We start from the raw sequence: 24,164 nt of genomic DNA, 5'->3' as shown, positions 1-24,164 counted from the left end.
TGCCCGTAAGCAGGGTTTTAGGGGAAACTAGCCACCAGAGGGTAAGGTTTCTGGGGAGAGCGGGTAGAAGGTTCACCTGGAGAATTTGACAAGAGGCAGATCTTGGGGAGCCCTGAATGCCCCATCCCAGTGTTGGAGAGAAAACGCTAGTCACCAAAGAAGCCGAAAGACCAGGAAGGAACCTTTTGGAATTGGCCCAGCAAGAGGGACTGAGGTCCTGGACAAGAGACAGTGGCACCGAAGCCAATGAGGAAGGACAGAGCAGCTGAGAAGCCTTTCAGGGATGGAGCCCAAAGCCAAGGCCATTCGGGGACTGGCAAGAGTAGCGAATGAGAGCTGTCTGTGTTGGCAGCAAAGCCCTGTTCGAAGGGCAAGGCCTTATTCTTAAAAATCACTGGAAGCTCGAGAAGCCTGCCTCCTCCTTGCTGCCGTTGCTCTGGTTATTCCTGGGGCAGCAGCTGGCACAGGCAGGCCTGCATTAAACACCTGCCAGATGGATGAGTGGTTAGATGACAGGATGGACAGATCCTGGATTCAGAGAGAACTTAGCTTCTTAGCACCACCATCAGCGTCTTAGCCAAAGCGAATCCAAGGGCCTTCCTAGTGAGCAGCCTGCGAGCCTTCACTAACACCCCCCTTCCTTCTCTCCCTGCCACAGCATCCAGCGCCGGCTGTCCCTCCAGCTCCCCATCCTCCACCACGCCTACCTCCCGTCCATTGGAGGCGTGGACGCCAGCTGTGTCAGCCCCTGCGTCAGCCCCACCGCCAGCCCCCGCCACAGACACGTGCCACCCTCCTTCCGAGTTATGGTCTCGGGCCTGTGAGGGCGGGAGGCCTGGGGCCGGGGCCTCCCCCGCGACGGAACCACACGGAGCAGAGGCATCTGCTACAGGAACCCTGTCAGCTCTGGCCGCGGAGAAGCTGGCGCCACGGCTGGCCTTGCGGGACTGCTCGGATGGCACGGAGTGCACAGGATGGGGGGCACTTGGCACCTGACCTCGCGCCTTATTTGTGAAGTTTTCATTCTTTCACAAAGAAGAGGAATGAAAATGACTTCTTCCTTAATGTCTGCAAAGGAGGAGGAGCTAGGATATTTGAAACCTGGCAAAAAAAAAATCCTAGACAAGGAGAAAGTCACTAGAACTACAGCTAGAAGTCACTGAGTGGCCCTGAGCAGCCTTGAGAAGAGGCGAGGGGCTTCTGGAGAAACCGCCTCTGCCTCTGCACACATGCCACCGGCTGTGGCCCCCCAGGCCAGCCCTTCTCCCCTCTGGGGAAGGAGGTGGGCAGGGCAGCCAGGCTCCCAGCTGCCAGTCCAGCCAACCCCAGCCTTCCTGGAACAGGGAGTCTGCAGGGAGGGCAGCCGGGCACAGCTCTGCGGGCCGAGGGCTGGGGTACCGGAGCAGGCTGACTCGCATGCCTCCCGGTGGGACCTTACTCTCTGATAAATGCCACACATTAATACAATAACACCCGTTCCGGGACCGTGGGGATTTAGGGCACGTCACTGCAGACACACTCTGCAGCATTCACCCACAGTCGGCCATGCACCCACCACGTCGGCCATGTCCTCGTGTTCGTATCAGGTGTTCCCCGTAATAAGGGGGGCACCCGAGCTAATCATAGAATGTCTGTTCCCAGCAAACACGATAAAGAAAGATTGTGCACTTTAACCTCTCTCATCAGGGCCCAAGGGCTGGCTGGGGTTTTGTTTTGTTTTTTTCCACTGACTTTGTTTCTGACCAAAGTGAATCGGGGGCATCTGCGAGAAGACATCCCTGTAAGGGGGGAGAGAGTTGCTAGCTGAGGGCTTCCCTTAACTTCCAGAAGGCAGCCTTCATTGGGACAAGCCGGCAAGCTCTGCCCTTGGGGGTCCCAGGGGTGATCAATCAGCACACTGATTCTCATTCATAAGATCACTCTTCCCTTTTAAACGAACCCCAAAGAGCACTGGCCTGGGAGTCACACAGACCTGGGTTCAAGCCCTTGCTCCACTGCTAACTCCCTCCATGACCTTGGGCAAGTCACTTGTGTCTCTCTGAGCCTCAGTTTCCCCTCTCTAACAAATTGGGGTTGAAATAACACCTGTCCTGCCCTACCTCACAGGGTCACTCTGAAGATCAAAACTTGATCTCATCCAGGAAAGCTTCATACCAAACAGTGAAGCGGCCCTGACCCATGAGGTATCAGGATGACCATGACCTTCAGCCCTCAGGACAGACGGGGCTGTGGCCCAGAGAAACTCCCAGCACAGCCCTCTACCAGGATCCACCTGGCTGGAGAGAGGTGGATCCCGACGATTTCTGTGACATTCCTGGGACAGGTTCATTTGCTAAAGAAAGGCCTGAATGACAATGTCCCGGACGTCTGCACAACTGAGCAGTCGCTCAACTCCCTAAAGAAACCTAATGGCAGCTTCAACAGGCAGGCAATAATCTCTTCCCAGACCACTAAAGTCAGGAATACAGTGTTGTCACCACCAGGGTTTGACAAAAGGGCCCACGGGAATCTTACCATTGCCAACATTTCAAAACACCCTATTTCACGTAGCATAGAGTTCCCCTCCCCTCCCCCAAAGAGAGGTTATGGAGGTACTGTAGCTTTTAGGGGAAAAAAAAATGTTAACACATCACAGGTCAAGTTGAAGTCACTGTCTGTTTAGGCACTAAAAATCGGTGTTGTCACTCACTGTGTACTACAGTATTTACTTGCTTTCTTGATTTCACCAAACCAGATTTAATTTAAAGGACCACATTAATTTTTCAAAGGGAAAGAAACAATTCATTGTACATAATGTATACACACACACAAAAACAATACCTGTAGAAATATTAATCCAGCATAGCAGGAAAGAAAAAAAGAAACAAAAGTACTGGACAGTCAGAGGTGAGTGTGTGCATCTGTGACCCACTGTGACTCCTGAGCGTGCACAGTCTTCTAGGTTAACCCACACAGTACATTCTCTGTCTTAATGATACTGTAGGTTCACCTGTTGTTTTTTTTTAATTTCCCCACAAATAACAAGACCCACAGAAGTGACTCTAGCTATTTAACGGTTCTGTCCTTTTATATGCAGCAAATACACCATACACTTCCGAAGAGGCTTCAGCCTGAAGGTGTTTTCCAATGATGTTAGTGCACAAACGCTTTAAATTAGACTGGAACTGCCAGAATCAAATGTAAATGAGGAATTTCTCGTACCCCTATTGCATGGTATCAATTTTTAATAAATTGTTGCAAATTTGTTTTTATGAATAAAAGGAAGAAAACTGTTGTCTTTAATGCCTACTCTTCCCAAAATGCAGGTCAAATCAGGCCATATTCTCCTGCTAAGAAACTCAGGGAAAGGCTCTGTGGGGGTGCCTGCTCAGCATGGTCCCTTCCTTCCGAAGCTGCCTTCCCCTGGCTTCTGCAGGCAGTAACAGAGCAGCCTGTTACCATGTGGTGATAGATCCAGGGGTGAGAACCTGACCTGAGCTGGGCCAGTAAGTCCCTTCCCCATGCAGAGAAATTAGCCACGAAAGAGAAAAATGAAGCCAGCACAGAGAAACAGGATCAAGAGATGGGTCCTGATGGTGTCCAAGCACCGGGTCAGCTGTTCCTGAAAGCCAGCAGCACCCTCGTCTTTCCCGTGCTGGGATGTTCAGACCTTCCTCAGATTCTCAGTTCTCCCAATAAATCACCCTTTTTGCCTAGGTTAGTTCAAGTTCAGTTCCCATCAGTTGCAACCAAAAGGTTTCTGACCAGTCTAGAACGCTCACTGCCTCCCCAGGCCCGACTCCCCGCCTCCCCAGCCCCGAGTCCAGGCCATGACAGCCTCTGGAGACTTGGTCTCATGCTCCTTCCAAACTCATCACCCTCCTCCCCGGGACCCTATAGACTGTTTACACTTCCTCCACTGCACTGGGCCCTCAGCCTGCAGCTCCATCTCAAGTCCACCCCATTCTTCAACGTCCCATCCAAAACCACCTCTTAGTTCCCCCGACTTGAAATCCTCTCTTCCACTGTCCCTCTCTCACCACACCGGGTAAAGGCTCACACTGGCCCTTCCTCTCCACCCCAGACAATGAGCTCCCCAAGGATGGGAGTCACATCTACTTCCTCGCTGTCCCACCCAGCATCAGGCCCTCCCACTGGCTCAGAACAGTCCTTGATGAGGCTTTTGCAGAGTTAAACGTTTTGGCTGAGGCATGTCCATATTGGTTTCCGGGTCTGGAAGACAGAGCGAGGCCAGAGTGGCCAAAATAGGGCAGGGAGGCCTGAGGCCATGTGACTAGGTGTGAGCCCCAGAAATGGGGGGCTGGACCCATAGACTTCACTAGAAGGCTGGACCCAGTCTAGAGTTTCCTAGTACACAGGGTCTTCAGTGGTGAGCCTCCTGAATACTGACCACCTTTTAGACAGCCCTCCTATGGGATATAGGATGTTCAAGGGCGGGGAACAGGTCGAACAAGGTAAGGAACTTACCCAAGGTCACCTAGTGAGTCATGGCAAGGGCAGGAACAGAACCAGAATCCTGATTGGTCTTCCTTCTCGACCTGACCTAGACTCACAGAAATTAAGAGCTAAGAAGGAACTTTGGGGTCATCTTGTCCAACCCCTCACTTTACAGGTGGCGCAAGTGAGGCCCAGTGACAGGAGCCAAGGTCGACCTGAAGGTCCTGAGAGGGCAGGCATGGAACCTGGATTTCCTGGCTTTAAGATCCAGCTCCTTCCTCACGCTTGACCCAGAACTACAGGTAGAACAACCACAGCAGGGAGACATTTCTCCACCACCTCAGGTTCTTGAGAAATCTTCCTATTTTCCCACTAAATATGGAATCAACTGATAAAAAATTTGGTCTTTCCTCTGAACACACCTGAAAAAGAGAAATGCCCACAGGGCTGAAGAAAATGCTCATCACCATCATCAGTAGAGTTCTGCATGCCTTGCTTGGCCTTGGGGAACAGGTGTGTGGTAACAGAAGTCTAAAGGAAAGGACCCAAGAGCAGCGGGCACTTAATTCTTTCACATAAGGTTTTCTTTGTCTTCCTTTGGTTATGATTGGCTTATTTCTGAGGTAAAACTAAAATAAAGACTATTTCCCAGCCTCAAAGAGAGGCAATCTGGAGTTGAAGCCCTTTGAGAAAGAGCTGCTTGGTGGTCTCCTCACCCTGTGCTGTGCAGACAACTCTGGGATCTGCTCTGAAGGAAGATGGGAAGAGGTTTCTAGAAACAGGGAACCTGGGGCACCAGCCAGAGCCCTGACCTTCCAGGCAGTTCCCCACGCTCAGCAGTCTCCTCTCTACAAGGATCTTCCTGGGACCTGACTCTAGAGGCTTAGAAGCCAGTGACACGGAGAGGAGGTGGTGCTGGGTTAAAAAAAAAAAAAAAAACACCAGTGGTCACTGGCTGCTCTGCGGGTCCATCCTGTTCCTGCCCCTCCCCTGGCAGCACAGCCCTGCTTGTTACGGGAGGAGAGGGACCTATGGGAGGGAATCTGGAGGGACCATCCTTGTTCCCATCCCTACACACAGGGATTGGCTCAAAGATGTGCTCATTACCTAAGCCCAGCCAATCAGAGCCCTTCCAGGGTTTTGGCCAGAGTTTTCAGGAGGTCTCAAACCTTGCCCTCCAACCAGAGAGAAATGAAAAGAGAGAAACTGAGCTCTGGTGACATCATTTGGGCTCAAGGATCAGCAATCCCTAAAGACACATCTGCCCTTGAGCTTCTCAGTTTTTAGCTAATATTATACATCTCTTTTTCTGCTTACAGAGTAGGGTTTCCATCACTTAGAATCAAAAGAAATCTGTGGGAATCAGGGGGTTCCACATGAGGGCTCTTTGTTGTCTGAAACCTTTGAGAATTCTGCCCTCTTCCCTTCCCCTAGCTTGGAGGAGACATTAGAGAAATAGTTCCCTGTTCCCACACACACCACTGTGCAGGGAGGGTGAGGGCCTTACAAGCCTCAGGAGGCTAAAGAAGGGTCAGTGGGCCAGGCTGTGTAGCCCCAGGAAGGGCTCTGTGTCTGTTCCATGCTCTCTGCCCTTGTCCCCTGCCTGTGCCCCACCTCCCTGGCTGGTCACACCTTACTTGGCCCTGAGGAGCAGGGTTTGTGAGGTCCTGGGCAGTAAATGATTAACACATTCTCTTGAAGAGAAAATGAGTCCCCACCTCACCTCCACCCCATGCCTGAAACCCCTGCCAAGTCCCATAGGCTCAGTCACGCCTGGTCTGAACTTGTGTGGTCCTGGGTGGGTACTGCCTGGACATTACTATTCACCGCCTGGTTCCTCCAGGTCCCACTTGCAGGAGCCCCAAGCCCCCAGTGGGGCATCCACTGAGCCCCTGCTCTTCGTCAGGGCCCGTGCTGGGCACCAGGAAACAACAGTGAACAGGACACAGGTCTCACGAAGCTCACAGAGTAACGGGGGAACAGGCGCATAAAGAAGAAACGATGACGCATATGATAAGCACCGAGCTCAGAATGCAGAGCCAGAGGATGCTTCCTGGCGGGGGGCGGAGGGGTAACCTTCATACAGGGCTGGCTTTGTGGGCATATGACCGGTATAGTTGCTTCCAAGAGTCCCATACTTAGCTTAATGTTCTCCTGTCGTTTTAAAATTCTTAATAACTTTTGAGCAAGAGGCCCAGCATTTTCATTTTGTACTGCACCCCACACATTATGTAGCCAGTTCTATACCTAGACCTGAAGATGAGAAGGAGCTAGCCAGCAAAAGACAGAAGGAAGAGGAAGGCATGGGGTGGGAACTGGCAGTCCAACTCCTGGAGAATGCACACACCTGCTGGGGCTGCCCCCCGTCCGCCTCCCCAGGCCAACTGGGTTGTCCCATGTTAATCATTTATACTGGAATCCGTGTGGCCTCAGATCCCTGAAGGTTCGGACAGCATTCATCCTGTCTGTGTATGATGACATGGGTCATAGATCAAAATCTTCAGATCTGGGTGCGGATTTCTACTCCCCCACTTATCTGGCTATGTGGCTTCAGATGATTCACTCAACCTCTCTGAGCTTCTGGTTCCACATCTGTAAAATGGGCATGATATTTCACCCAGGGGCTCATGTAGGTGAAAGTGCTTTGTAAGCACTGAGCTGTATTTGTTCTATTCCCAGACACCAGGAATGTAAAGTGAAGAGCTTCGATAGGTGCAGGGGGTAGCCCATAGTCATCTAACTCCCTAACAACAGAATGCATTTTGGGAAGGAAATTGTTAGGGAGACTATCTTGACAAGCTGTGGGGGAGAAAAGGTGCGATTCTGAAGACAAGGCTTAAAAAGAGACAGGGGAACAGTTCTGGTTGAAAGGACTAGAAATTTGGGAGTGGATGGAGAGAGAAAGGTGACAGAGGAAGGGGGGCAGAGTGGCTGAAAGACTTGGAAGAACAGAAACATCAAACATCTGATGTCAAGTCATTTGTGTTGCTATAAAATAAACCCTCTTCTTCCCTTCACTTCACTCCCTCCCGCAAAATATCCCTAAACCTTCAGTAATGTTTACTATACAAGCAAAAGTCTCGTGGGTTTTAGCAGAAATGAAAGAAAAGGACAAATTCTATGTTTGGATGGAAGCCAAAGTGGGGATAAAAGAAGATGCAGAGGGGAAAATATGCTCCCTACACAAGTAGGAACAGGGAGCCAGAGGTGAGCACGAGTACAAGGTCCGTGGAAATCCACAGAAGCACCGGAAAGGCGCTGGCCTTTTCCAGAGCCAGGTATGGGAGGAATGGGAAGTTTGGATTAATCCCCTCTAGATCTCGCCAGGCAGCATGATCCTTGCTGACATCTAGGTTACATAAGTAACAGGAAACATTTTATCCCTTAGAGCCATAAGTCCCAAAGATCCTGACTGCAAAGGCAGAAATACTATAAAGCAAGAGCAGTAACACCATAGTCAACTGGATCACAAAATAAAGTCCACACACAAACCTCTGGGAGGGTGTAAAATTGGAGAAGCTGCTCAGCCGGCTTTGCACTCGAGGTCATGACTACTCTCTCTGCTCTGGACCACCACGCCCACAGGAGAGGTAGAGCCCTGTGCCAAGAGGAAAAACATTCGCTTTCCCTCCACCTGAATTCCAATGCCAAAGACCTAGGGCAGTGTTTGAAACCACAGGGTCATCTTTTAAGATGCAGTGCTGACTTAAATTGTTTTTATAAAGCAAGTTACCTAAATATGTTCAAATTAGACGTAAACTCATGCTTATATCCTTCATATAAAAGCCAAACAAATTTATAACTTGAATGCAAAGAAAATGACAAAACCAATAAAAACATCTTAACACTGATTTAAAGGGATAGATGACATTTTGCTGAAAAATAAGTTGCAGTTCATAACGCAAGCAGAGCACCAACTGCTCCCAGGCACGTACGTCCCTTTGAGTTCAGCCTGCCTGGTGTGATGACTCAATTATCACACTGCTTTTCTTTATTTAAACTACTGTGAAATTTTCATTTATTCAACACACTGTGATATCATTTGGCCTTCACTCAGCTCTAACACATCACTTCTCTATTAAATCCACTTTTTTTTTTCTCATGAGCCATTGACAGTCACGGGGCCATCCAGATAATACACACAAATCGAATGGTGATTGAGCACTGATGCTCATTAAGCACTAAGCAAAGGGCTTTGCAGGCATAATCTCATTTAGATCTCACAGGGTCCCCAGAGTAGGAACGATTACTGCTGCCCTTTTACAGCTAAAGGCACTCAGGCATAGTGTGTGAGTGTTGTCCTGGGTCACACAGCTGGGATGGAGAGTGGAAATTTGAACACAGCAGTCCGACGCTGGAACACACACCCTCTTTATACTTTCTTAAACAGCCTCATAAGAATTAGCTTGATTCAGATGACCCAGAATATGCCTATTTAATTTGTTTTAGATGATCTTGAAACGAAAACACAATCTTTTAAAATTTTATAGATTTGCACACCTCTGAGATTCATCCAAGGCCATCACCTGAGGCTCTAAACCCTGGTCTGAGCATCTCTGGCCCTGGGCAGTGCGAGCAGGGGGAAACCCTCACTGCACTGAGGCCCAGGCAAGCCAACAGCATGGAAGAAGCTATACAGAGACAAAACTCTACCCAAGCTGCCCACTGCCCAGATCCCCCCACTCCCACCCTTGACCACTGAATCTGGAGCACTCAGGCCTCCAAGATCTGGCAGAAGGACTCTGTCAGCATCCCAAGGCTTGGGAAGCAAGATGGAAGATGCTCACCCTTCTGGGGTGAAATGGCAGCCCTGGATAACATATTCGCTGCTTAGAATGACCAGGCTGGCAAAAACTGGAAACTACCCAAATGCTATCAACAGTAGAAGAGAAAAAAATTTTGATGTAGTATATTCACAGAGTGGAATATCATATACCAGTGAGAACGGGAAGAAGTACAACTACATGTAACAAAAATGAATCTAACAAACACGTGAAGGGAAAGAAGCCAGACATAAAAGAGAATATACTCTAAGATTCCATTAATATAAAGTTCAAAAACAAGTAAAACTAACCTATTAAACATCAGAATAGTGGTTACCCTTCGCAGGAACAGGCAGTGGGGAAGACGGTATGAGGAGGGCTCCTGAATGCTTGATGTGTTCTGATTTTTTACCTGAGCACTGGGTTGGTTGTATTCTCTTCATGAAAATTCTTTGAACTGTACACTTATGTGTGATTATATATGTATATATACAAACATATACATAAAACCACAAACATGTATGTATATGTATACAAGACACACACACACACACACACACCCCATATATATATAATCACACATCGTAAGTACATACCTCAATAAAATATGCCTTTTCCTGGGCAGGAAAAAAATGTAGTCTATGAAGATTCTACAGCATAAAGACAAACATTATACAATAAGCTAAGACTGAACATACTTTGGGGAAAGATTTCCCTCAGGAAATAGAAGTAAATGTCAAATCTCATCTGCTCTGTAGTTTCAAGAAAAACTAGTAAAACCTGGTTTCTATGAGACATGAGTACAGATAAACTGATGAAACAATGGGCTGAGAAGAAAAGAAGAAAAGGTAGGAAGAGAAGGAAGGAGGAGGGAGGGAGGGATCAAGGAAGTGTCAGAAGCCCACGCATTCTGGGAGGTATTCAAGATGACAGTGTAAAAGGACATGAAACTCACCTCCTCCCACAAATACATCAAAAATACATCTACAGGGGGAATTCCCTGGAGGTACAATGGTTAGGACTCTGCACTCTCAGTGCTGAGGGCCCGGGTTCAATCCCTCATCAGGGAACTAAGATCCCACAAGCTGTGCAGTATGGCCAAAATTAATTAAATTAAATTAAATTTTAAAAAAATTAAAACAAAAAAATACATCTACAGGGATTGGAAATAAGATGGCGGAGTAGAAGGACTTGAGCTCACCTCCTCTGATGAAAACACCAAAATCACAACTAATTGTTGAACAACCACTGACCAAAAAAAAGACTGGAGCCTACCAAAAAAGATACTCTACATCCAAAGACAAAGAAGAAGACACAATGAGACAGTAAGAGGGGTGCTTTCGTGATATAATCAAATCCCATACTGCCAGTGGGCGACCCACAAACTGGAAAATAATTATATTGCAGAGGTTCTCCCACAGGAGTGAGAGTTCTGAGCCCGTCAGGCTCCTCACCCTGGGGATCTGGCATCAGGAGGAGGAGCCCCCAGGGCATTTGGCTTTGAAGGCCAGCAGAGCTTGAGTGCAGGAGCTCCACAGGACTGGGGGAAACAGAGACTCCACTCTTAGAGGGCGCACATGAGGTTTCACAAGCACTGGGACACAGGGCAAAGCAGTAACTCCACAGGAGCCTGGGCCAGACCTACCTGCAGGTCTTGGAGGGTCTCCTGGGGAGGTGGGGGTTGGCTGTGGCCCACTGTGGGGGCAAGGACACTTGTGGCAGAGGTCCCTGGGGAATATTCCCTAGCATGAGCTCCTGGAGGTTGGAGGTTGCCAGTTTGGCACCAAGAACTTGCCCCCCCCAGTAGCCTGCAGGCTCCAGTGCAGGGATGCCTCAGGCCGAACAAGCAACAGGGTGGGAACACAGCCCCAGGTATCAACAGACAGGCTGCCTAAAGTCTTCCTGAGCCCACAACCACACCTAGCCACTCCCCTTGACATGGCCCTGCCCACCAGAGGGACAAGATCCAGCTCTACCCACCAGTGGGCAGGCACCAGTCCCTCCCACCAGGAAGCCTGCACAAGCCCCTGGCCCAACCTCACTCACCAGGGGGTAGATACCAGAGGCAAGAAAAACTACAATCCTGCAGCCTGTGGAACAAAGCCCACAAACACAAAAAGTTCGACAAAATGAGATGACAGAGAAATATGCTCCAGACGAAGGAAGAAGACAAAACCCCAGAAGAACAACTAAGTGAAGTGGAGATAGGCAATCTGCCTGAAAAAGAATTCAGAATAATGATAGTAATAATAAAATAAATTTTAAAAAATAAGTAATAATAAAGATGATCCAAGATCTCAGAAAAAGAATGGAGGCACAGATGAAGATACAAGAAATGTTTAGCAAAGAGCTAGAAGATTTAAAGAACAAACAAACAGACATGAACAATATAATAACTGAAATAAAAAATACACTAGAAGGAATCAATCACAGAATATATGAGGCAGAAGAACGAATAAGTGAGCTGGAAGACAGACTGGTGGAAATCACTAACACGGAACAGAATAAAGAAAAAAAGAAGGTCAAGAAATGAGGACACGGGACTTCCCTGGTGGCACAGTGGTTGAGAATCTGCCTGCCGATGCAGGGGACATGGGTTTGAGCCCTGGTCCGGGAAGATCCCACACGCCATGGAGCAACTAAACTTGTGCGCCACAACTACTGAGCCTGTGCTCAAGAGCCCGTGAGCCACAACTACTGAAGCCCACGTGCCACAACTACTGAAGCCCGCGCGCCTAGAGCCGGTGCTCCACAACAAAAGAAGCCACCACAATGAGAAGCCCGTGCACTGCAACAAAGAGTAGCCCCTGCTCTCCACAACTACAGAAAGCCCACGTGCAGCAACAAAGACCCAATGCAGCCAAAAATAAAAGTAATTAACTAATTAAAAAAAAAAAAAAGAAATGAGGACAGTCTAAGAGACCTCTGCACCAACAATAAATGCACCAATATTTGCATTATAGGAGTCCCAGAAGGAGAAGAGAAAAAAGAAGGGACCTAAGAAAATATCTGAAAAGATAATAGCTGAAAAATTCCCTAACATGCAAAAGGAAACAGTCACCCAAGTCCAGGAAGCACAGAGAGTCCCAGGCAGGATCAACCCAAAAAGGAACACGCCAAGACACATAGTAATCAATTTGACAAAAATTAAAGACAAAGAAAAATATTAAAAGCAACAAGGGAAAAGCAACAAATAACATACAAGGGAATTCCCATAAGGTTATCAGTTGATTTCTCAGCAGAAATCCTGCAGGCCAGAAGGGAGTAGCATGATATATTTAAAGTGATGAAAGAGAAGAACCTACAACCAAGAAGACTCTACCCAGCAAGACTCTCATTCAGATTCGACAGAGAAATCAAAAGCATTACAAACAAGCAAAAGCTAAGAGAATTCAGCACCACCAGACCAGCTTTGCAACAAATGCTAAAGGAACTTCTCTAAGCAGAAAAGAAAAGGCCAAACTAGAAACAAGAAAATGACAAATGGAAAAGCCCACCAGTAAAGGCAAACATACATAAAGGCAGGAAATCATCCACATACAAATATGGTATCAAAACCAGAAATCGTGAGGATAGTACAAATGCAGAATATTGGAAATGCATTTGAAATTAAGAGACCAGCAACTTAAAGCATCTTGTACATACATAGACTGCTATATCAAAACCTCATGGTAGGACTCCCCAGGCGGCGCAGTGGTTGAGAATCTGCCTGCCAATGCAGGGGACACGGGTTCGAGCCCTGGTCTGGGAAGATCCCACATGCTGCGGAGCGACTAAGCCCGTGAGCCACAACTACTGAGCCTGCGCGTCTGGAGCCTGTGCTCCACAACGGGAGAGGCCGCGACGGTGAGAGGCCCGCACACCGCGATGAAGACTGGCCCCCGCTCACCGCAACTGGAGAAAGCCCTCGCACAGAAATGAAGACCCAACACAACCAAAAATAAATATAAATAAATTAATTAATTTAAAAAAAAAAACCTCATGGTAACCGCAAACCAAAAAACTACAGTAGATACACACACGAAAAAGAAAAAACAATCCAAACACAACACTAAGGACAGTCATCAGGGAGTTCTCTGGCTGTCCAGTGGTTAGGACTTGGCACTTTCACTGCTGGGGCCTGGGTTCAATCCCTGCTTGGGGAACTAAGATCCTGCAAGCCACAAGTGCACAGCCACAAATAAATAAAAAAAAAAAGATAGTCATCAAATCACAAGAGAAGAGAACAAAAGAGGAAGGGACGAAAAAACACCTACAAAAACAAATCCAAAACAATTAACAAAATGGCAATAAGAACATACATATCAATAATTACCTTAAATGTAAATGGATTAAATCCTCCAACCAAAAAACACAGACTGGCTGAATGGATACAAAAACAAGACCTGTACATATGCTGTCTACAAGGGACTCACTTCAGATCTAGGGACACATACAGACTGAAAGTGAGAGGATGGAAAAAGGTATGCCATGCAGATGGAAATGAAAAGAAAGCTGGAGTAGCAATACTCATATCAGACAAAATAGACTATAAAATACACTGTTACAAGAGACAAAGGACACTACATAATGATCAAAGGATCAATCCAAGAAGATATAATAATTGTAAAAATAATTGTAAATATATATATATATTTATAATATATATATAATATATATAATATATATATTATATATATTATATATATAATATATAATATATATAAGGTAAATGCTAACAGCCATAAAAGGAGAAATTAACAGTAACACAATAATAGTGGTCTGTCCATTGATGTAAGTAACACTTACATCAATGGACAGATCATCCGGAAAGAAAATCAATAAGGAAACAGAAGCCTTAAATGACACGCTTGACAAGCTGATCTTAACTGATATCTATAGAACATTCCATCCAAAAGCAGCAGAATACACATTCTACTCAAGTGCACATGGAATATTCTCCAGTAAAGATCAAAGCAAGCCTCAGTAAATTTAAGAAATCTGAAATCATATCAAGAGTCTTTTCTGACCACAACACTATGAGATTAAAAATCAACTACAAGAAATAAAAACTGGGCTTCCCTGGTGGCGCAGTGGTTGAGAATCTGCCTGCCAATGCAGGGGACACGGGTTCGAGCCCTGGTTTGGGACGATCCCACATGCCGCGGAGCGACTAGGCCCATGAGCCACAATTACTGAGCCTGCACATCTGGAGCCTGTGCTCCGCAACAAGAGAGGCCGTGATAGCCCGCGCACCGTGATGAAGAGTGGCCCCCGCTTGCCGCAACTAGAGAAAGCCCTCGCACAGAAACGAAGACCCAACACAGCCAAAAATAAATAAATAAATAAAATTTAAGAAATAAAAACTGTAAAAAACACAAACACGTGGAGGCTAAACAATATGTTACTAAACAACCAATGGATCACTGAAGAAATCAAAGAGGAAATTGAAAAATACCTAGAGAGAAATTAAAACGAAAGAATGCTGATTCAAAACCTATGGGATGCAGCAAAAGCAGTTCCAAGAGGGAAGTTTATAGCAATACAATCTTACCTCAGGAAACAAGAAAAATCTCAAATAAACAATCTAACCTTACAATTAAAGTAACTAGAGAAAGAAGAACAAACAAAACTCAAAGTTAGTAGAAGAAAAGAAATCAGAAAGATCAGAGCAGAAATAAATGAAATAGAGACAAAGAAAACAACAGAAAAGATCAATGAAACTAAAAGCTGGTTCTTTGAAAAGATAAACAAAATTGATAAACTTTTAGCAAGACATCAAGAAAAAAAGGGAGAGGGTTCAAATCAATAAAATTAGAAATGAAAAAGGAATAATTACAGCTGACACCGCAGAAATACAAAGGATCATAGGAGACTACTACAAGCAACTGTATGCCAATAAAATGGACAACCTGGAAGAAATGGAAAAATTCTTAGAAAGGTACAATCTTCCAAGACTGAACAAGGAAGAAATAGAAAATATGAACAAACCAATCACAAGTACTGAAATTGAAACTGTGATTAAAAACTTCCAACAAACAAAAGTCCAGGACCAGATGGCTTCACAAAAGAATTCTATCAAACATTTAGAGAAGAGTTAACATCTATCCATCTGAAACTATTCCAGAAAAATTGCAGAGGGAGCAACGCTTCCGAACTCATTCAATGAGGAAATAAATAAAATAGAGATTAAAAAACAATAGAAAAAAACCCAATAAAACCAAGAGCTGGTTCTTTGAAAGGGTAAACAAAATTGACAAACCCCTGGACAGGTTCACCAAGAAGAAAAGAGAGAAGACCCAAATAAACAAAAGAAATGAAAGAGGAGAAATCACAACTGACACCATGGAAATACAAAAAATCATGAGAGAATACTATGAACAATTATATGCCAACAAATTCAACAACTAGAAGAAATGGACAACTTTCTAAAAACATACAGCCCACCAAAACTGAATCAAGAAGAAACAGATAACTCAAACAGACCCATCTCTAGAAGTGAAACAGAATCTGTAATTTTAAAAACTCCCCACAGACAAAAGTCCAGGGCCAGATGGCTTTACAGGCAAATTCTACCAAACATAAAAGGAAGAACTTACACCAATCCTCCTCAAACTCTTCCAAAAGACTGAAGAAGAAAGAACACTCCCAAAGACATTCTATTAAGCCACCATCACCCTGCTACCAAAACCAGACAAAGACACTACCAAAAAAAATTACAGGCCAGTATCTTTGACGAATACAGATGTAAAACTTCTCAACAAAATATCAGCAAATCGAATCCAACAACACATAAAATAGATCATACATCACAACCAGACTGGATTCATCCCAGGGTCACAAGGATGGTTCAACATATGCAAATCAATGTGATACACCACATCAACAAAAGAAAAGGCAAAACCCACATGATCATCTCAGTAGATGCAGGAAAAGCATTTGACAAAATTCAACATCCATTAATGATAAAAACTCTTACCAAAGTGTGTATAGAGGGAACATATCTCAACATAATAAAAGCTATTTATGACAAACCAGCAGCCAACATAATACTCAACAGTGAAAACCTGAACGCCTTCCCACTAAAACCTGGAACAAGACAAGGATGCCCACTCTTATCACTTTTCTTCAACATTTGGAAGTCAAACATTTGGAAGTCCTAGCTACAGCGATCAGACAAGAAAAATAAATAAAAGGTATTCTAATTGGTAGGGAAGAGGTAAAACTGTCATTATATGCAGATGACATATATAGAAAACCCTGAAGACTCCACACAAAAACTACTACAACTGATAAACAAATTCAGCAAGGTAACAGGATACAAGGTTAACATACAGAAATCGGTTGCAGGGCTTCCCTGGTGGCGCAGTGGTTAAGAATCCGCCTGCCAATGCAGGGGACATGGGTTCAAGCCCTGGTCCGGGAAGATCCCACGTGCCGCGGAGCAACTAAGCCCATGTGACACAACTGCTTAGCCTGCGCTCTAGAGCCCACAAGCCACAACTACTGAGCCCACACGCCACAACTATTGAAGCCCACGCGCCTAGAGCCTGTGCTCCGCAACAAGAGAGGCCACCGCAATGAGAAGCCCGCGCATCTCAACGAAGAGCAGACCCTGCTTGCTGCAACTAGAGAAAGCCCGCGGGCAGCAATGAAGACCCAACGCAGCCAAAAATAAATAAATAAATAAATAAATAAATAAATCTATTTAACAAAAAAAAAGAAAGAAATCGGTTGCATTTCTTTACACTAACAATGAACTATCAGAAAGGGAATGCAAACAAACAATTCCTTTTTAAACCTCAGCAAAAAAAAAAAAAGAATACTTAGGAATAAACCTCACCAAGGACATGAAAAACTTATATGGTGAGAATTACAAAACACTGATAAAGGAAACTGAAGATGATTCAAAGAGATATCCCATGCTCTTGGATTGGAAGAATTAATATTATTAAAATGGTCATACTACCCAAAGCAATCTACAGATTTAAAGCAATCCCTATCAAATTATCCATGACATTTTGCACAGAACTAGAATAAATAATCCTAAAATGTATACGGAACCATAAAGGACCCAGAATTGCCAAAGTCATTCTGTGGAAGAAAAAAGAAAAAGCAAGAAGCATAACCCTCCCAGACTTCAGACAATACTACAAAGCTACAGTAATCAAAACAGAGTGTGGTATTGGCACAAAAACAGACATATGGATCAACAGAACAGAATAGACAGCCCAGAAATAAACCCACACACCTATGGGCAATTAATCTCAACAAAGGAGGCAAGAATATCCAATGGGGAAAAGACAGTCTCTTCAGCAAGTGGTATTGGAAAAGTTGGACAGCTCCATGTAAATCAATGAAGTTAGAGCACACCCTTACACCATACACAAAAATAAACTCAAAATGGCTTAAAGACTTAAATATAAGACATGACGCCATAAAACTCCCAGAAGAGAACATAGGCAAAACATTTTCTGACATAAATCTGACCAATGTTTTCTTAGTTGTCTCCCAAGGCAATAGAAATAAAAGCAAAAAGAAACAAATGGGACCTAATCAAACTTACAAGTTTCTGTACAGCAAAGGAAACCATAAACAAAATGAAAATACAACCAACGGACTGGGAGAAAATATTTGCAAATGATGCAACCAACAAGGGCTTAATTTCCAAAATATACAAACAGCTCATACAACTCAATAACAAAAAAACAAACAACCCAATCAAAAAATGGGCATAAGATCTAAATAGACATTTCTCCAAATAAGACATACAGATGGCCAAAAATCACATGAAAAGATGCTCATCATCACAAATTATTAGAGAAATGCAAATCAAAACTACACTGAGGTACCACCTCACACCAGTCAGAATGGCCATCATTAAAAAGTCTATAAATAATAAATGTTGGAGAGGGTGTGGAGAAAAAGGGACCCTCCTACACTGTTGGTGGGAATGTAAATTGGTGCAGCTATTATGGAAAACAGTATGGAGATTCCTCAAAACTAAAAACAGAGTTGCCATATGATTCAGCAATCCCACTCCTGGGCATATACCTGGACAAAACTATAATTCGATTATAGCTACATGCAAAAGAATTAAATTGGACTACTTTCCCACACCATGAACAAAAATCAATTCAAAATGGATTAAAGACCTAAATGTAAGACCTGAAACCTTAAAACTTCTAAAAGAAAACATAGGCAGTATGCTCTTTGACATCAGTCTTGGTAATATTTTTTTTGGATGTCTCCTTAGGCAAGGGAAACAAAAGCAAGAAATAAACAAATGGGACTACATCAAACCAAAAAGCCATTGCACAGTGAAGGAAACTATCAACAAAACGAAAAGGCTGCCTACTGAATGAGAGAAAATACTTGCAAACAATTTATATGATAAGGGGTTAATATCCAAAATACACAAAGAACTCATATGACTCAACGTCAAAAAAACAAACAACCCAATTAAAAAATGGGCAGAGAGAAACGAAGACCCAACACAGCCAAAAATAAATAAATAAAGATACCTCTCCATTTAAAAAAAAAAAAATGGGCAGAGGATATAAACAGACATTTTTCCAAAGACATACAGATGGCCAACAAGTATATGAAAAGATACTCAATATCACTAATCATCAGGGAAATGCAAATCAAAACCACAATGAGATATCACCTCACAGCCATCAGAATGGCTATTATCAAAAAGATAACAAATAACAAGTGTTGGTGAGGATGTGGAGAAAAGAGAATCCTCATGCACTGTTGGTGGGAATGTAAATTGGTACAGCCACTATGGAAAATAGTATGGAGATTCCTCAGAAAATCAAAAATAGAACTACCATACAATCCAGCAAACACTAATTTGAAAAGATACGTGCACCCCTATGTTCATAGCAGCATTATTTACAATAGCCAAGATATGAAAGCAGCCTAAGTGCCCATCAGTAGATGAATGGAAAAAGAAGATGTGGCATATATACACAATGGAATATTACTCGGCCATAAAAAAGAATGAAATCTTGCCATATGCGACAACATGGATGGACCTAGAGGGCATTATGCTAAGTGAAAAAAAATTAGACAGAGAAAGGCAAATACTGTATAATTTCACTTATATGTGGAATCTAAAAAAACAAAATAGGGACTTCCCTGGCGGTCCAGTGGTTAAGACTCCATGCTTCCACTGCAGGAGGCATGGGTTTGATCCCTGTCAGGGAACTAAGATCCCGCATGCCACACAGTGCAGCCAAAAAAATAAAAAATAAAATAAACAAATGAACAAACATAACAAAACAGAAACAGGGTCAGAGATACAGAGAACAAACAGGTGGTTGCCAGAGAGGAGGGGGTTGGGGGGAGGAGAGAAACAGGTGAGGGAGATTAAGAGGTACAAACTTCCAGCTGCAAAATAAATGAGTCACAGGTATGAAATGTACAGTGTGAGAGATATAGTCAATAATTATTTAATATCTTTGTATGGTAACAGAGTGTAAATAGATTTATTGCAGTGATCATTTTGCAATGTATAAAAATATCGAATCACTATGCTGTGCACCAGGAACTAACAGAGTGTTGTAGGTCAATTATACTTCAAAAATAAACCATCACACAAACAAACTCATAAAAAAAAGAGATTAGATTTGTGGTTGCCAGAGGTGGGGTGTAGGGGGGGATTAGATAAAGGCAAAAGGTACAAACTTCCAGTTATAAGATAAGTAAGTACTGGGGATAAAATGTACATGATAAAGATAATTAACACTGCTGTATGTTATATATGAAAGTTGAGAGTAAATCCTAAGAGTCCTCATCACAAGGAAAAAATATTTTTCTATTAAATTTTCTATTTAATTTTGTATCTACATGAGATAATGGATGTTCATTAAACTTACTGTGATAATCATTTCATGATATATCTAATTCACATCATTAGGCTGTACACCTTAAACTTATACAGTGCTGTATGTCGATTATATCTCAATAAAGCTTGGAGAACAAAATAATAAAATAAAATAATGTATTTGAAAATAAAATGTGTCAAATAAACATTAATTCTTTGGGCTTGCTATCAATTGAAAATGATATTACTCAAAAATAAATGTTAGAAATTATACGATGTTTTCCTGACCAGAAAACCTAAAATTTTTAAAACATATTTTAAGTAAGACTGTACTCCTTCCTTAATAAGAGAAAACTGAATTTGTTCCACAGTAAGAGAAGTAAAAAACTCAACAATGAAGGTAACCCCAAATAACTTAAGGCATAATGTTCATTACTGCATGTAACAGACCTTTATATTGAACACAAGAAATACATGATTTTCTTGATAGAAAATCAGTTTCTCTTGCCTTCACTAAATAAATGGGTTAAAGGATAATGTAAAATATATTGGTTTTAAAGATGTCAAATTATTAACCTGCCTGTTTGGGATATATTGTGGGGGGAAGGGGGTATTACTTGGTACCTCTTTTAAGCCCTTTAGCAAAAGAGCCTGGGGGATGCCCAATATACCCAAGGACAGTATACCACAAAGGCCACAAGGTGTCGCTTTCTGACAACCTCTAGCTTTGCAGCTGACACTATCCTCCAAGGGGAAGGAGGGGAAGGTTGAGGGATGTTGACTATACCTTGATGTAATAACCAGAAGTATGTCCATTAGAATATACAACAATTAACACATCTAGATTAACAGAAGTTTCCCTGTAATGTCCCTAAACCTAAAACTTAGATCTTTTTTCCCCTCTTCATCTTCTTTTCCCCTGGAGCAATTCTGAGGGTTTTTTTGTTTTTTGTTTTTTTGCAGCTTGTGGGATCCTAGTTCCCCGACCAGGGATCAAACTCGTGCCCCCTTCAGTGGAAGCGTGGAGTCCCAACCACTGGACCACCATGGAATTCCCACTGTGAGCGTGTTAATATTACTGCAGATTAGGGATACCAACCCCAAAATTTTTCATCATTACCTTTTAGTCTTCACAAACATTCAGTGGGATGCCCTGGGGAGGAATTATGGTCCCTATTTTACAGATGAGAAAACCAAAGCCCAGAAAGGTTGTAATGGGCCAATGAAAATTCCAGTGGCCAGGTTTCCTGATACCCACCAGCCCAGCTGGGGCCTGTACGCCCTGCCTCTCCCCCATCCCTCAGCCTGGAGGTGGTTGGGAGTAGGGTTTGACTATTTTGCTTTTTGGAAATTAACATTAAATATTTTGTATTAAACTGATATGAATTTGTAGCTATTTATGTTTATAAAATAAAGCTTCAGAGAGTTTCCATGGGTGCTCTAAGCCATTATGAGCTGTGCCTGGGATGGGTTTCCAAGGAAGCTCACTCTGTTAGGGGAGTGTATTAGTTTGCTAGGGTTGTCCTAACAAAACACAGCGCTTTAACAACAGAAATCAATTTTCTCACAATTCTGGAGGTTAGAAATCCAAGATCAAGGTGTCAACAGGGCTGGTTTCTTTTGAGGCCACTCTCCTTGGTTTGTAGATGGCTGTCTTCCCTGTGTCTTCACATGGTCTTCCCTGTGTGTGTGTGTGTGTGTGTGTGTTCTAATCTCTTCTTATAAAGACACAAGTCAAATTGGAGTAGGGCCCACCTTATGACCTCATTTCACCTTTTTCTTTTAACATCTTTATTGGATTATAAAAAAAATATGGAACACTTCACGAATTTGCATGTCATCCTTGCGCAGGGGCCATGCTAATCTTCTCTGTATCATTCCAATTTTAGTATATGTGCTGCTGAAGCGAGCACTCATTTCACCTTAATTACCTCTTTAAAGGCCCTATCTCCAAATACAGTCACGTTCTGAGATACTGGGGGTTGGGACTTCAACATATGAATTTAGGGGAGATACAATTCAACCTGTAACAGGGTGAAAAAGTTGAAAAACCTGCAATACCCCTCCCAACTCTTTACCCACAAGAATGACAGTGTTCTAGTCTGTGTCCCAAGGTCACACAGTTAATCATTGGTGTTAGAATTCTAATACTGGAGTCCATATGACACCAGTGACTAAGCACTCAGGCTGAATTTTGATACGTACAGCTTTTATTGTATTCCAGCCTCCTGCACCAAATAGTTTATAATGGCAGCTTCTATTTCCCCTTTTACCCAATAGTTATATAGAAAATTTATTGTTTTTATTTCTAAGGGATTAGATTGTTTAGTTGTTAACTTTTTTATTATTTTCAAGTATTAATGACAAGGTACTTCTGGCACAAAATCTTTTTGGAAACCAAAAATGTCTTTTTGACATGGAACATAATATAAAAAGACTAAATAATCCCTATTTGATTGACCCTACCTTATCATAGCATTCTGATCTCTGTATCTTTGTTTTCTGTGGCTGTTTTCTAGCAAATCTCACAAAGGTTAAAAGTGGTGTGTTAAAATCTCCAATTGCAATTATAGTATTTCCGAGTTTTCAATGGTGTGAATTCTACTATATAATCTTCCATCCTCTTTGTGGTTTACTGCCATTTGCCTCGAGATCTACTTTATTGTTTTAATTATAGTTAATGTTTACTGAGCATTTACTGTGCCCCACACTCTGTGCTTACAGCTTCACACAAATTACTTTATTTAATTACCAAAATAACTCTAGGGATATTGATAGAAGTGTATTCAGGTTTTATGGAGATTGGAATTGATATAGTATTGAAGGCTTCCTTAGAAAAAAACACAATTATGAACACAAAGTTAGACATGAAGATGGATGCTTATTCAGAATAAGAAAATAAATATAACAAATTGAGCAGCCCCTGCAGGTGAGCTTAAGCTTCATTAACTTCACCTAAATCTGCCTCCAGAGACAGATGTTCTCCTTAGTTCCATGTTTATAGATGAGAAGACTGAGACCTCGGTTGAGTAAATCACTCAAGATTGCAGTGCTGGAAATGGACTGCAGAGCCCTCGCCTTTATCCACTGCCTCTCATTGCTATCACTGAGAGTGCACCAGTGTCATGTATCAACTTGTTATGATTTCAAATCCATGTTTGGAAAGCTTGTTTTGGACAAGCTGGTTGTGGTTTGAACTTACTGTGAATAACTTTTTTTTGATGAAATTGTTTTGAAGTTGGATATTAGGACTTTCTGACAGAGCTTTTGTACCTGGAGTGGACAGGAGCATTACATCATTGATACCAGGGTAATGGCAGTGGTATCCATCACATGATGGACTTTTAAATGATAAAAACCAAGAGATTTGATCAGCAAGTCTAGGGTGTTCCATCTGGGCAAGGCTACTCTTTGCTGATCCAAATAGTTCTGCAGAGCTCTTGAGACACTTGCTCCTACCCTAGCCAGGCTACTCTTGGTCAGCAGTGGTGCTAAACTGTGCTGCAGTCTCAGGAAGAGAAGAGATATCCATTCCTGCCCTGGCACTACTAGTCCTCACAGGCAGTGGCGCAAGCCATGTGAGGGTCCCTGGAGTAATAACCTCTGGAGCAACCTTTGCCAAAACTGGTACTGGGACCTAAGCCAGCAGCTGATACCCGACTTTTAGTTGGAAGGAATGAATCTACCGGGAACCAACTCATAGAAGGGTATACCTGAACTAAATTTGGACTTTATTGCTTTCATTCCACCCTTTGCCTGGAACAACAGTATAACTTAATATATCATTGATTTTGTTATCGAAAATTCAGTCCTTGTCCCCAATGTCGAATAAAAATAACAAGGGCAAGGTTTTGAGGATAAAGAAAAGAGAAATTTATTGATATACCAGCAAATGAGGAGGGTAGCAGACTAACATCTTGAAAACTGCTGTCCTGCCTTCTGGGGAGAAAGCAGGCATATTTAAAGGAAAATCTTGGGGCTGGGGTTAAGAGGAACAAACAAAAACAGCAAGAATGCCCGCCCACATTAATCAGTAACAAAGAATGCACGATAACAAAGAATATAAGTTTTAGTTCCCAGCAACGGAGGGAGAAGACAGGGAAAACAGTTTCACTTAGAAATCATGCATCAGGGACTTCCCTGGTGGCGCA

The 24,164-nt window shown here is 43.2% G+C and overlaps 1 protein-coding gene, 1 long non-coding RNA gene and 1 other non-coding gene across 5 annotated transcripts in view; 1 reads left to right on the top strand and 2 right to left on the bottom strand.

Annotated features, from left to right (window-relative positions):
• Positions 1-913, top strand: part of GABBR2 (gamma-aminobutyric acid type B receptor subunit 2) — a 347,953-nt gene extending 347,040 nt beyond the window's left edge. For both annotated transcript variants that reach the window (XM_059925145.1, XM_059925146.1), the window contains exon 19: positions 659-913. In XM_059925145.1, coding sequence (XP_059781128.1) covers positions 659-824 — 166 coding nt within the window. In that variant the 3' untranslated portion in view covers positions 825-913. The remainder of the gene's footprint in view (positions 1-658) is intronic.
• LOC132367210 (uncharacterized) overlaps positions 1-24,164 on the bottom strand; it is a 50,932-nt gene that overhangs the window by 14,277 nt on the left and 12,491 nt on the right. The window lies entirely within an intron of this gene.
• Positions 21,820-21,926, bottom strand: LOC132368306 (U6 spliceosomal RNA). The gene has a single exon (XR_009504043.1). It is a non-coding gene; the product is annotated as a U6 spliceosomal RNA (small nuclear RNA).

The sequence above is a fragment of the Balaenoptera ricei genome, chromosome 6, assembly GCF_028023285.1.
Source record: "Balaenoptera ricei isolate mBalRic1 chromosome 6, mBalRic1.hap2, whole genome shotgun sequence".
Classification (NCBI taxonomy): Eukaryota; Metazoa; Chordata; class Mammalia; order Artiodactyla; family Balaenopteridae; genus Balaenoptera; species Balaenoptera ricei.
This window is presented reverse-complemented; position numbering and strand designations above follow the sequence as displayed.